A 14,567-nucleotide genomic window follows, 5' to 3' on the forward strand; every position below is an offset into this window, starting at 1 on the left:
AGGAGGTACTAGAAGCACTACTAAAGAAAGTTGACGAAGAGAACATCATAGAAAACTCTACGATAAAATCTCTGCGAAAGACGTACGGTGACACGCAGATTGCAGTGATACGGGTACCAGCTCAGATAGCGGCTAAGATCACTAAGCTACAGAAGATCATAATAGGATGGGTCAACTGTAGGATCCGGATGGCTAACCGCAATAACGCGCCAATTACGTGTTAAAAATGCCTAGGTTTTAGCCATATCGGCAGACACTGCACAGTAACTAAAGATAGAAGAAAGCTTTGCTTTAAATATGAAAAGGATGGGCTCAAAGCGAAGGAGTGTAAGAACTAACCCAACTGGGAATTCTGCAAAGGAGGCACAGGTGGAAAGAGTGACCACACAGCTGGTAGCTACACATGCCCAGTCTACCGAGCTGCAGTAGAAGCCACTAACAGACGGAGAAAATGAAAATAGTGCAGTTAAATATGAATCACTGCGTGACTGCACAGGACCTACTGAGCCAGTATGTCCGTAAGAAAGGTATCGACATAGCCATCATTTGTGAACAATACAGAGACCTAGACAAACCATCGTGGGATATGGACAGTATTGGTACAGCGGCGAATTGGGCATGCGGAGACGCCGCTTTCCAGGAAAAAATGACAAGAAGTAATGAAGTATTCGTACGCGCTATTGGAAGCATTCGACTACCTTGACTTAGTCTTAGTTAATCAGGGATGTTCTTACACATTTCAAAGAGGAGACGCACGTTCTATCATAGAGCTCATGTTTGTCAGCAGCTGCCTGATTGGCTTAATTAGATCGTGGATGGTGAGCGATCATTACACAAATAGTGACCACTAAGCGGTAACAATAATGATAAGAATATCAAAGCAGAGATCCAACGGATGGGCAACGACAAAAAGAGTCGATTGAAAAAGGAGGATTATGATAAGGATACATTCCTGCTGGCTCTAGAAGAAATACAGCTGTTTGGATCTGCGAATGATAAGGTCGAGCAGCTCATGGAAAATATTACCCGAGCCTGCGACGCAACTATGCCAAGGAGGGCTCTCAATAATAGATGACCGTCAGTATACTGGTGGGATAAAGAAATTGACGCGGCCCGCAAAGAGTGTGATCGAACCAGAAGACGGGAACAGCGGGCTCGGAAGAAATACTACAAGACTGGTCGTGGTAGAGAAATAGTAGACGCCCTAAATAAAGAAATAATGGATGCTCAACGAATAATCAAGAAAAATATCTGAGAAAATAAACGTTGCCTGAAAGAGTTACAGGACGAAGTTGAGCTAGATCCCTGTGGGCGATCGTACCAAGTGGTAATGAAGAAGATAAAGACTGCATGCGAAAGAATTGGGAACAATAAGGCTCCAGGCCTAGATGGCATACCCAATATTGCATTGAAACAAGATATACATGCACGCCCCGAAGTCTTTGTGGACTTGTGCAATTCATGTCTTGAAGAAGGGACATTTCCTATGAACTGGAAGTAGCAACGCCTGGTGCTACTACCAAAAGGAGATAAGCCACCTGGAGAAGCTGCTTCATACAGACCACTCTGCATGCTGGACACCCCGGGAAAGATTTTAGAGCGCATAATCAGCGTTAGAATGGACCAATTGCAAAACCAGGCGGACTAGCGGAATATCAATACGGCTTTAGGAAAAAACGTTCCACTCTTGATGCCGTAAGCCTAGTAGTCGACAACGCTAGAACTACAATAGAAGGAAAAAGATGGAAAGGAGGATCGAAGTAGTGTACTATTATTACACTGGATGTTGAAAATGCGTTTAACTCAGCCAGCTGGGGCAAGATACGAGGCACTACGAAAAAAAGTGGTACCTGCATATAAAAGAAGGATTATGTCTGACTACCTGAAAGACAGAACACTTTTGTATAACAAAGAGAGCGGCACGAAAACCTATCAAGTAACCGGAGGGGTCCCACAAGGTTCGGTGTTTGGCTTATTATTGTGAAACATGATGTACGATGTAGTACTTAGGCTAGAGCTCTGCCTAGGTGTCGTTTAAATCAATTATTAAACTCAGGGAGCGAAGGGTAGTTGGGTTTCCGGATTTTGGGTTTGGACTTTATCCTCGCTTCGCTCGCCTTCCTTCGATGTGCCGAGGTATTTTCTTATTAATTTTCTGCGTGTGGGGTAGGTGGGTTTACGCATGTTTGTTTTTGGTTGATTGATCCCCTTCCTCCGATGTGCCAACGTATTTTATTATTTACTTGCTATACGCGTAGGGTAGTTGGGTTTGAGCATTTACGTTTTTGATTTTTCACTCGCTTTCGCTCGTATTCCTCCGATGTGCCGAGATATTTTATTATTTATATCGCTACGCGTGGGGCAGTTCGGTTTCCGCATTATTGTTCTTTATTTATTACTCGCTTTTGCTCGCCTTCCTCCGATTTGCCGAGGTATTTTATTATTCATATCGCTAAGCGTGGGGTATTTCGGTTTACGCATTTTGATTTTCGATTTTTCACTTGCTTTCGCTCGCCTTTCTCAAATTTGTCATAGTATTTATTTATTAATAAATATATTTTTATTTAAAATAGCGGTGCGTGGGGTAGATGTGTTTTAGAATTTTAGTTTTAGATGTTATTCTTTTTTTTGTCTTAATTTCTTCACTTTAAAAAAAAAAAAAAAGCTATAACTTTTTTTGATAAGATATGATTTATTACACTTAATAAATCATAATCTTACAATTAAAGTAAAAAAAAAACAATTTCCCTAAACGGGATTTGAACCACGACTTTCTACAATATCGGCTCTCCTAGGTGCCTCCCATCATCTCGTTTGAACGGAGCGGGAGCTCGGGGAACCAATAGGCGCGCGGCAATGAAGGGGGCGACTGCGAGATAGACTCGTTGATCTGCACTATCTTCATTTTCTTTGGTTCTTCAGTACTTTTAATGCAGCTCGGTAGGCTGGGTATGTATAGCTACCAGCTGCATGGTTACCCTTTGATTCTCCATCCTTTTCCCGGCAGAGAATGCAACTCAGCTCGTTCGTGCAACTTTTCGCTGTATGTCTTTCCGTTTCGCACTTAAAACAGCGTTTACTTCTGTCGTACATCTCTATACACTTTTTTGCGATATGGCCAAAACCCAGGCATTTATAGCATCTAGGTAAACATTAAAAAATTTCGCTATTTTGCCCTTTTCTGTGTACATTTAGTGCTTTCATTAATACTTTATCGCCAGTTTTAAATGTGTAGTGTTGTGTGTGTCTGTTCTTTTTTGCAGCGTGTTGTTGAGCGATTTTGTGTGATTGTTCGCATGCTAGCGATATTCGTTTTTCTTGTGTGTGTTTTCCCATATGCGTATGGGTTTTCGTCCGAAATGAAGTTCGGTTGGTGTAAAATTCGCAAGTTTCAATTTTTTCTTTGATTTCTCTTATAGAGATTTCGTAAGGATTTTCATAATTGTTTTCATAGTCTTCGTAAAGGCTATCTAGATTTGAGAGAATCCCTTCTTCGGTGAATCTACTTGTTTGAGCGATCGCGAGTGATGTGAATTCGTTACGCGGTACAATTTTGTCTACGTACTACATTACACCGTCGATCTTACCTATTGAGAAAAGAATTTCTTATTTTCTTGTGTCAATAAGCATTTTTAATAATTTAACCGTATCGAAGCCGATGATACATGGTTTAATTAATTTGGGGATGATGACTATATATATATATATATATATATATATATATATATATATATATATATATATATATGATTTTAATAGTCATTTTAATGAACTTAGTATTTCACCGGACTTGAAATTTTAATCGAGCAGATTTGCTACCGGTAGCGCATTTGACCATTTTACCACTTATTGGTAGTATTGGACGGATTTTAAATATTTTGTGATTTTATTAATTCATGACCATCCGGGTTAATATCGTACAGTAGATCATTGCGAGATTCTCCCATAATGGACGCCATTGTTTTAGTAGTTGCGTCCTTCTTCACCGGAGGAGGCGCATCCAATGCTGACGCAAATACTGTTCGTTTTCTGAGTCAATCTCGAATTTAAAAACGTCTACAGAGTCTTTAGTAAAGGTTATCTTTTTATTTGCCCCCCTCCCTTGTCCCTGCGTTTTGTTGACGTTAGTTTTGTCTGTTTCGCTTGGTTTCTTGTTTATTTATTGTATTGTTTGTATTTTGTGTTTAGTTTTTTTTAGCTTTGGCTATGATGTGTTTGTGTTAGGATATGATTTGGGTGCGTCCGTTTTACTAGGGTAGTTAGTATTTGGACTATCCTTATGGGTTGTTTTGTTCGTTATTTGACTCTCTTTATTTTTTAATGCATCATCGTTGTCAAAATCGGCGAGTATTTCTAGAAATTCATTGATTTTTTGAATTTTGTGGTCGGTACTACCCGTAGGTACATGTAGGTGGCATAGCTTACGCGATTTGCATGCCCCGGGTTAAATTGACCGTATTCAATTTTTCTTGCGTTATATTTTTGTATATTTTTGTTCCAAAATTGTTCTTTAAATTTTTTAGAAAATGTATTGAAACTATCTACGCTAGTTTGAACAAGGTACCACTAATTTTAGGCTTCGCCTTCGAGCGCTTAAGAAATGATACATGTTAGCTCTTAATCATCGGGCTGCATAAGAACTATGTAGTTTTGCAGTTCGGATAAAAATTTCATGGGTCTTTCCCCGGTTATCCCTTTGAATTTTGGAATCGTGATTTTTAACCATTCTGCTGCGTCAGAATGCCCGGAGGCTCTTTTTTATTGAATCGTTCGTTCTAATTTTTTGTAATCTTTCGATTATTTTTTAAGAATCATTTTTATTTCATCGCGGAGCTTGTCTTCTGAGACGTTCGATTCTATTTTTTCTTTGAGTTCGACAAAGTTGTCTCGCAATGTCACGTTTCGAGATATAAGTGTCATTTTCTGTTTCCAGTAATTGTAGTCGACTGATCAAGTTAATTAGTTTTAATTTTACCGATTTGCGGTGCAAGTGCGTCTACCTTTTTCTTGATGTAAGTTGTCTGCACATTGCGGCGTTGAGGTATTTTTTCACTGACTTAAATATGCGGAGACCGTGAAGTTTCATCGTTTTCTAATTTGTCTATCCGACTTTCTAGTGCATTTTGTCTAGTGTCCAAGAGAAAGCTCATCACCTACTACCTGTTGCCATTCGATTTCCAAAATTGATTGGTAGCCATTGTTCTTTAGCATACAGAGAAAAGAAAAAATATCAAGGTAATACGACAAGCTTCTTAGTAGTTGAGTCTCTCTGATGACACTAGGTAGGGAGATTTAACCGTTTTTTATATCTATAGATCTCGAATCCCGGCCGTGATATATTCGATTTGAACCTCTAATTTTTCAAGGCGTAAGTTTACTACTTCCAGCCTGGTATTGAATCGGATTTGTAGCGTTTTAAAAGCTTCTTCCATATTTTTAGTTATTTTTTTTGAAACCTTGTTCCGTGTTATCGAAATGTTGCCTGGCAACTCCCAAATCCTTCCAACATTCCAAGGCATTCTCATTAAATCTTACCAGATTTAGTTTAAGATAGTTTATTTGTTTTGTGCGGATTGCGTCTCTCTGTGTTAGCCGCTCTACGGAGTCGTCGGAGATAAGGGTGCTGCGTAGTGTGCCCACGGGACTATCAGCGGGGAAGGAATATTCCCCCACAGTCCGCACACTTGACTCTCTAGGAGCCGTGCAGTCTGACAAATAATGAAGGTGTACTAGGGTGCCTTCGTGTGGTTGGCCGGTTGGAGGGCTTCTCTAGTGTATTACAGGATTCTGCTGGCCTGTGTTACTAGAGGTTATCCCGAGTATGGAGAGGAGTGGGAGAGATTTAACAAGGTAAATTCATTTGAATTCATTAATTATATTAACCTTCTCTTAGTCTGATACAAAACAGGAGGGGCTGACATCCCCAGGCATACTTCGTGCGTGCATCACACACATACTGAATTCGAAGGTAGTTGGGAGCACTTGGCTAAGTCATATGGTAAGCCAGGTACGATCTGGAGTTAAAGCCAGTGAGACGACTAGAGAAGAAGTGATCTCGCTGCTGCTCGCGGAGCTCCTTTTATTCCTGGGTCAGACCCTCTACACAATGCTTTATGCGCGCTCGCCATCTGTGTTAATGCTGTAAATTACTTAGTAGCCGCTCGTTTGATAACCGACCGCTGTCGGTAATTTATCGGTTGTCTCTGACTTACCAATTGTCGCTCTCTTACCCAAGGGCCGTCTCAAAATACAACTTTTTTCTATTAACACTTAAGCGTGAAAATGCTTTTAATTCGAGTTAACAGGCCAAAATCGATTTTTTTATAGCAATAAACCATTATTTATCACAAAACTTTGAGGCTATACATTTTATATAAAAACCTTAAATATAAAAGTTGTAGATATTTTGAAAACACAACTTTTTACCGTAACAAACATTTCTTCAAAACGCTTATACATAAACAACAACCATAGAAACGATTTTTGGTACATATAATTTAATAACAATTTCGGTGTGATACGCCCTATCTGGCCCAAAAGCTTTAATTGATTACCAGACGTTCGCGCGAGCATCAGGCAATATCGAGGCCAGCGCGCAGCGCAAGCGTCAGCGGTCGTACCTTACACGCAAAACGCGAAGCGTTTTACACGCCTTGCATCGTGAAGCCGTAAGGCCGCGTGTGGCGCGCTAGTTATACTCTTGCGTCCACTCAACACTGTATATGTAGATGTGTATAACATACATATACAACTACTGCATAGAAACACAAAGTCAACAGCGATAATTTTTAAACTTGCTTGCTCTGAACGTAACACTATGCCTCATAATTATATAAAATACATATAAATGTAAATCATTAACTTAATGACATTTTGTTACTGCATCACAGAATCGACTTCTTAAACAAGTATTGTACAAGATACTTTTACTAAATTGTAATTTATGCATTGTATACATTAATTAAATTGTAACTAGATCATACACAGCAAATTATAACAATCATAAATAACAATCATTATTGCATTGAAAAATTAATAATAATAATAATAAAAATTAAAATAAGAACAATATTTTAATCATAATTTTAACTGTAAATAAATTTTTACGCAATTTTTAATTATGATAAAATATCAATGACATTATACTTTGCAATAAAATGCAACAAAATCACTTATATACAAGATAAATAATTTCAATAAATTAAGAATAATACTAGTCAAGAGGCTGATAGAAAAATTCATCTGCTACAAACATCATGGACATTGAAGAACCTGCAATAATAAAATAAATTCCACAAATTAAATGCTTAATAGAAAAAGTTTTTAACAATAATTTTTGTTTTTAATTTATAATAAATCAATTATCTAATAATTCCATTGGAGTACTTTATTGAAGGCAGGATAAGCATACATGGAACACTTGTGCAATTCAACAAATTATATACATACACGCACATATATCACTAATAATAATTAAAGAAAAATAATAACTATTGAACAATATTAAACAATACAATACAATTTACAATTTGAAATTGACAAAATCAAAACAAACTAGAATCGAAAATCCTAACTAAATATGGAGTGTAAACTTCAATATTAAAATTAGACAAACGATCCGAATCATAAACGACATAAATATAACTATAGAATAACGCTATTAGTAATCAAAGGCAACTTCACTCCTTACACAATTTGCTAGCATGACTCCGTGGCTTTTACGAAAAATCTGAAAATTATGAATTTGCTAAAATATATTAGCTTATAATTTTAACGCACATAAGGTTATAATTTGCTTTATAAATATAAATCTCATTTAACCTTAGTAACAGAATTAAGAACCATTTAGATAAGAACACATCTATTTAAGAGAGAGCACAGAGTGGCGCTGTCGTCGTTCAACAAGTCCAAAACTATAGGCCGCAAAAACGCGACATAAACCGTCATAAGTGTCATACAACATATCGTAGATGGCGGGACTGTCGTACATTGCAGTGTTGTACAGCCGTGGCTGCTAGGCAAATGGAAGTGTTGCATCTGTCGTGACGGAATAGTAGGCGCGTTACACGAAAAAAGGAACAGAAACAAATAAATACTGACCCACTATGTTAAATATGTATTATCCTGTAGTGCAGCATTAATCAAAAATAGTTTAGACTGTTTGCTTAGCTAGAATAATGCTATTGCGAAAAAAGTCCTGTTGATTATTATTTTTTAATCGTATCATTAACTTATAAATTTTATATGTTATTATCATTACAATCCTTAAAATCTTTTATGTAACACGCGAACGATTTTCGCGTTTTTCGTACCTATTAATAGGGACTAAAGTGACTCTTTTTTGACCGGTGGGCAAAAAAGTTATTTTAGCATCAATAAAAACCTTTATTGCCCGCATATTCAAACAGCGGGCAATAATGGCCTTTATTGCCCGCCAAAAAGTCTTTATTGCCCGCAAAATTTTTTTTTTTTGTAATATAAAAAAGTTGATTTTGATAAATTTGCATTATTTATTTATTTTATATAATGTTTGAACAAGACAAGAGCACGGTTGCCGTGTCAAAAAATAGTCACATCAGTCCCTCTTAACACGTACGAAAAAACGCGAAAATACGTCCGCGCGTTACATAAAATATGGTGTGCACCAAGGGCTAAGTGGGTTTTTTGGCCTCGTGGATTTTGCAGTACTCGTCTGCGGCTCGGGCTAACTCGCCTTGACTCGTACTGCAAAATCCACACTCGGCCTAAAAAAGCCCACTTTACGCCCTTGGTACACAATATACTATTATACACAAATCAATTGTCATTAAAATTAAACATTATTTTTTGCTGCAGCAGATCAATAAATGTATTCAAATGAAACTAAGTAGTTTTATTTAGATAATGCAATTGACGAATCTGAAAAATTCTTCTATCGATGTTTCCTTTCATCGTCAAGACTTACCCCAATACAGTTTAATGAATTTATCAACAATATTTGAATATCTGCATACTTTGTGCGTGTCTATGTGTGTGCATGTGTGTGTGTTCGTTAGCGAACCTTTAAATATCGGCGAGTGCCTAATGTGAAAAGCAAAGCGTTTCGCATTAGGCCTTTTTAGCGATGTTTCATTTCTAATTTTATCAGGTATTTCTGCACTAAATAATTGGTTCACGTGATTTGCAGTATAAATTTTTTTGTCCTGTTTTTTAAACAAATTTCGAATCGACAGTGACAAATTGACGTAGAAAACTATACCCTTTTAACACAACAAAATCACGTCAATGTTCTCGCCAGAGATAAATAACTATATACATAAATAAATTTTTTTTTTAATAATATAAAATAATATAACTATTTAATAATATAACTACAAATTAAATAATCAATGAAAGCATGAAAGGCAAAAATTTAATAACTGAAATTATGAAATTGAACAATTTTTAAAACGAAAATGTTGAATATAGGAATATTAGGTAATACAAAATAACAAGAGTTTAGAGTATTTTTGCTTTAAAATTAGAATTTAAAATTTATTTTTTCAAATATTATATTTTAATATTTTCAGTTTCAAAATTTTACATTTCATAATTTTCGTGTTTTGATATTTTTGTCAGTCTACCAGCCCGTCTCATCAGCTATGTTAACTTGTTGCTGCCGTTGAGCCATTGCAACTGTCTTTCTACACTTCTCTAGACTTTTAAACACGGAGAATCCTAGATGAGACTGCAGAGTAGACTGAATGACAATACGACCATCTCTAGAGCTTTTATATTATTCGTCTAGAGCTATACTCTCTTTTTTGAGCCTACACTTCCCCACTTTGTAAAAAAACTCCGCGAGATGTCAAACATAATATATAACAATATAACGAATTTTGTGTTGCCCGCAGATCTGAAAAAAGTTACTTTAGACCCTCTGAATAGGTCATAAAAATGCGAAAATCGTGCTTTTTTTTTACATGGCATTTGGAACTTGAAAGTTCATCGCCTCATCTACGCAAGCCTTCCACGCTGCCCTATCTTGTGTCAACCCCACCCAAGATGCACCTCTCCGATTGACACCCACCCGTCCTATTTCTACTAGATCCGCTTTTACGTTGTCCTCCCATCTACGTCTAGGTCTACCTAGAGGTCGCGTTACCATCGGCCTGCCCTTCATGACACGCGCTGTCGTACGGTCGTCTCCCATTCTCGCTACGTGCCCTGCCCATCCCAATCTGCGCGATTTTATTATTCTGTTAATATTTGGTGACGCGTATAGATTGTGTAACTCATCATTGTGTAGTCTCCTCCATTCCCCGGTTTCCTCATCTTTCTTCGGCCCGTATATTTTTCGCAAGATTTTATTTTCAAATACCCTAAAACGGTTGTCCGCCTGCTTAGTGAGAGCCCACGTTTCGCACCCGTACAGAACCACCGGCAGTATTATTGTCTTGTATATTCTTATTTAACGTTTTTAGACAACAGCCTCGACTTAAGTAAATTACTCACGGCGTAGAAGCAAGCATTACCCGAATGGAGTCTCTTATTTATTTCGACATTAATCTCGTTTCTATCATTTATGGTCGTACCCAGATACCTGAATTCGCTAACCTTTTCAAAAGTAAAATTCCCAACTCTGAGGTCTTCCTGCCCTCTGCAGATGCCTAGCTTATCCACAATCATGTACTTTGTTTTTGATTCACTCACTTCTAACCGTGTATACTCCATCGCTTTTATGAGGATTTCCGCGTTTCTTGCTACCGTTTCCCTACAATCCCCCAGTATATCCAAATCATCTGCGTAGCCTAGTATCTGCGTTGTTCCATTAAGCGTTGCGCCCATCTGGCTAACCTGCATTTTTCTAACGGCATACTCTAACATTAAGTTGAACAGCACCGTAGAGAGTCCATCCCCTTGTTTTAAACCATCGCGTATCATGAAGGGTTCTGATACATTACCGCCTACTCGGACCTTTCCCGTGCTTCCGTTCAGACATATTTGAATTAATCTCACGAGTTTTTTCGGTACACCGAGAAGTACTAGAATTTGATACATTTTGCTTCGCTTAATAGAGTCGTACGCTTTTTTAAAATCTATAAATAGTTGGTGTATGGTTTCGCAAAATTCCCACTTTTTCTCTAACAACTGTCTTATGGTAAACATTTGATCGCTCGTCGATCTGTTGCGCCGAAATCCGCACTGATAATCTCCTACTATATCTTCCGCGAATGGAGTGAGTCTAGCTTGTATTACGTTTGACAGAACTTTGTAGCACGTTGCTAAAAGTGAAATACCCCTATAGTTATTGCAGTCTGTCTTATCCCCCTTTTTAAAAATCGGTATAATGATAGATTCCTTCCAAGTTTCGGGTATTGTTTCATTTTTCCAGATGGCACATACTAGTTTATAGATTTTGAAAGTGAGCTCGACGCCCCCATATTTGAGTAACTCAGCTGGTATAGAGTCATTTCCCGCGGCTTTGTTGTTTTTTAGTTTTTTAATCGCGGCCTCTACTTCTTGGTAACTCGGTTCCTCCACGTGGGGTTCAGCAGTGTGAATTTCGTCCCCTAATTCTTCGCTATTTTCGTGCACGTTTAATAATTTATCGAAATAATTTTTCCACAGCGACAGTAATTCGTTGTCATTTGTTACGAGGTCCCCGTTTTCGTCCTTCATCAATTGCGCTCTACTCCTAAAACCCTTTCTGATGGCGTTAATCCCTCTCTACATTTCGCGGGGGATATTTTCCTTACTGTTAGTTTCTATTCTCCTAATAAGATTCTTTTGATACTCCCGCTTCTTATTTCTGTAGATCGCGCTCGTCCGTTTCCTTACGTTAGAATACTCTTCTACGGTCCTATCGCTTCTATTTTGTAAGCTATCTAATTTAGCCTTTTTGCGCCTTTCAAACCAGAGTTCGCACTCTTCGTCAAACCATGGTTTGCTCTTTGGCTTTTTCTTTTTACCCAGTATTTTGTTCGCGGTCTCTTTTACCGTTTTTTCGATGTCCCCCCATAAGCTATTCGGTTCGTCATTCCCCTCCGGCGATGTGTTTGCTTCTTCAAGTGCCTGAAACCTGTTATTAATTTCTATCTGGTACCTAATTCGCTCTGTTCTATCTCGTAGTTTCTCAATATCGAAGCTTTCTACCTTGTTTGCTCGCTTACTATTTTGATTCGCTACTAGTCTAGCTCTTAATTTGGCTACTACTAGGAAGTGGTCCGAGTCGCTATCTGCCCCTCTGTAAGCCCTTACGTCAAGAACATTAGTATGACGTCTTTTTTCAATGAGGAAATGATCAATTTGGTTCTGTGTGGCCCCGTCCGGCGATGTCCACGTTGCCTTGTGTATGTCCTTGTGCTTAAAACACGTAGTTTTGATTATAAGATCTTTTGCAGCCGCGAAATTTATGACCCTAATACCGTTATCATTGCTGGCTTCGTGCAGGCTTTCCTTCCCTATAGTAGGCCTAAACATTCCCTACCTATTTTAGCATTTAAATCGCCTAATACTATTCTTCTGTCGTAAGACGCGAACTGGTCGATTACCTGCTCTAAAGTTTCGTAATAGAGATCCTTAGCTTCTTCTTCTTTGTCCTCCGTAGGTTAGTGTACATTAATAAATACATATCTATACCATTCACCTTCGATAATGATGTACGAGAGCCTATCATTGACGGATTTAAAACTTTTAACCGAATGTATGATGCTTTTGCTTACGAGAAATCCGGTGCCTAGAGATCCCCCACTCCCGGCCCCATACAGGTACGTGAAGTTACCCGATGCTAGTACTCCGCCATCTGGCCACCGCGATTCCTGTATTGCTACCAAATCTAGATTGTACCTATCAGCTTCCTTTACGAGTTCTTTAAACGCACCTGCTCTGTATAGACTGCGAACATTCCAAGTTCCGACCCTTAAGTCCCTTTTGGTTCGGATTTGATTTTTTGAGCCATGATGTTATGTTAAACCCGCGCGCTTCAGATCCTGTTCCGATCGCAGGTGAGTCCACCGTTCTAGAGGTGATAACCCCCATACCTCTCTAGAACTAAGTATGAGAGCTTTCCGACTTTGACGAGGACAGTGTCAATTCGTCGTCAGACACACTACGGTTTCATTCTCGCATCCTAACGCCCCCCTGCAAGGCAGCGCGCCTTCGCTGGCATCGTTACCGCGTAAGACCAGGTGACGAATCATTCTACACATCCCCTTTCGGGGCAGTTGTCATCGCTCCCGCATCCTCCTCGGCAGCAGGATTTTGGCCCATTTTTGTAATGTGTAATGAAAGAGATAGATTGAGAGATAAGAGATAATGTGAAGTGTTTTTGTTGTTGTGGTGCTTGCGTATTGTTTCTAGATGAATGCGTTCGACAGTGTGGGCTCATCACACCCACGCCTGTTCCTATCGGCTGTCCGCGGCTGCTTATTCAATTTATTCGCAGCTAACCTTTTTCTCAGGGGCTGTTCCTCTATCCGCAACCTAAGGACGCGCTGTGTAGTGGTGATAGGCACCCACCCGTCCGATCTGGACGACAACGCCCAAGACCCGCTTAGGGTAGCGGCATTGTAACAGGCGAAAATCGTGCTTACATTACAAAAACAAATTTTAGTACAAAAGAACGATTCTAAACATAAAATTATATTATCTAAATAATTATTTCAGATGGAAACGTGATTGTGCACAAGGCCATCCACGCTTATACAATACGTGCAAAACAAGGTTTTGTTCAAAGCTCTCATGACAATCGTCATTCATTAAATATCATAAAAAGTGCTGGAGCAAATATTCGCCGGCAGAATGAATATAAACTAACACAGGTAAGTCTTCGTCTTAGTCGATTAAGCAAAGTTAAACCACGGCAGACCCTGCATGAAGATGTGCCGCTTGAGCAACCGAGCTAAGCCTTTTGTGCTATGCCTTCTAAACCTTTGTGACAGTAACTTATAATCCTTTAGTTATAGCTTTGGCGATTTGGCAAATTAATGCAAAGCTAGTTAACTTTAGCTCCTCTGTCCCTATCAAAGAAAAATCCCACACCTTATGTCCCATTCCCACAAAAGCCGAACATTTCCATAGTAGATGAGAGGTGGTCTCCATTTTGTTTTTGCACCACCTGCAGCATTTGGAGTCCCTGAGTACCACACTGCTGGAAATATTTACGTAATTTTATGCTGTGTTAAAATTACACATTTTTTCATGTAATTTGTATATGTGATTTCTGATGTAAAATTGTTACTTACTTATTTCGAACGTTTTATCACGTGATTCTGAGATTAATTAGAAAATTTGAAATCCTTTAGCCCTATCAAATTTTTGTAATTTTAATATGCTATCTAATCACATTAATATTTAGTTCTAAATGCTTAAAAACACCTTTTACAAGACAAAATGTTGGCAACTATAAGTTGTGTCCATCGTCACTAGTCTGTATCTTAAGATTATAATTATAATTTATCCTATAAAAAGTTATGAAATCCTAAAATAAATTGTCAAATTTACAGCTTAGAAAAGTTTTTCTGTATTTTTATACGCTAATGAATGTAATGAAATCAGTTTTAAGAATGTCAAGTTTTTAAAATCAGGACACTGATTTTTAACACTTG

At 38.3% G+C, this 14,567-nt stretch overlaps 1 protein-coding gene across 2 annotated transcripts in view; it reads left to right on the forward strand.

Moving 5' to 3' along the window:
* Positions 1-14,567, forward strand: part of LOC100678236 (ankyrin repeat and zinc finger domain-containing protein 1) — a 183,980-nt gene that overhangs the window by 55,975 nt on the left and 113,438 nt on the right. For both annotated transcript variants that reach the window (XM_031925276.1, XM_031925275.1), the window contains exon 5: positions 13,627-13,781. In XM_031925276.1, the coding sequence (XP_031781136.1) occupies positions 13,627-13,781 (155 nt within the window). The remainder of the gene's footprint in view (positions 1-13,626; positions 13,782-14,567) is intronic.

The sequence above is a fragment of the Nasonia vitripennis genome (genome assembly GCF_009193385.2).
Source record: "Nasonia vitripennis strain AsymCx chromosome 2 unlocalized genomic scaffold, Nvit_psr_1.1 chr2_random0008, whole genome shotgun sequence".
Taxonomy (NCBI): Eukaryota; Metazoa; Arthropoda; class Insecta; order Hymenoptera; family Pteromalidae; genus Nasonia; species Nasonia vitripennis.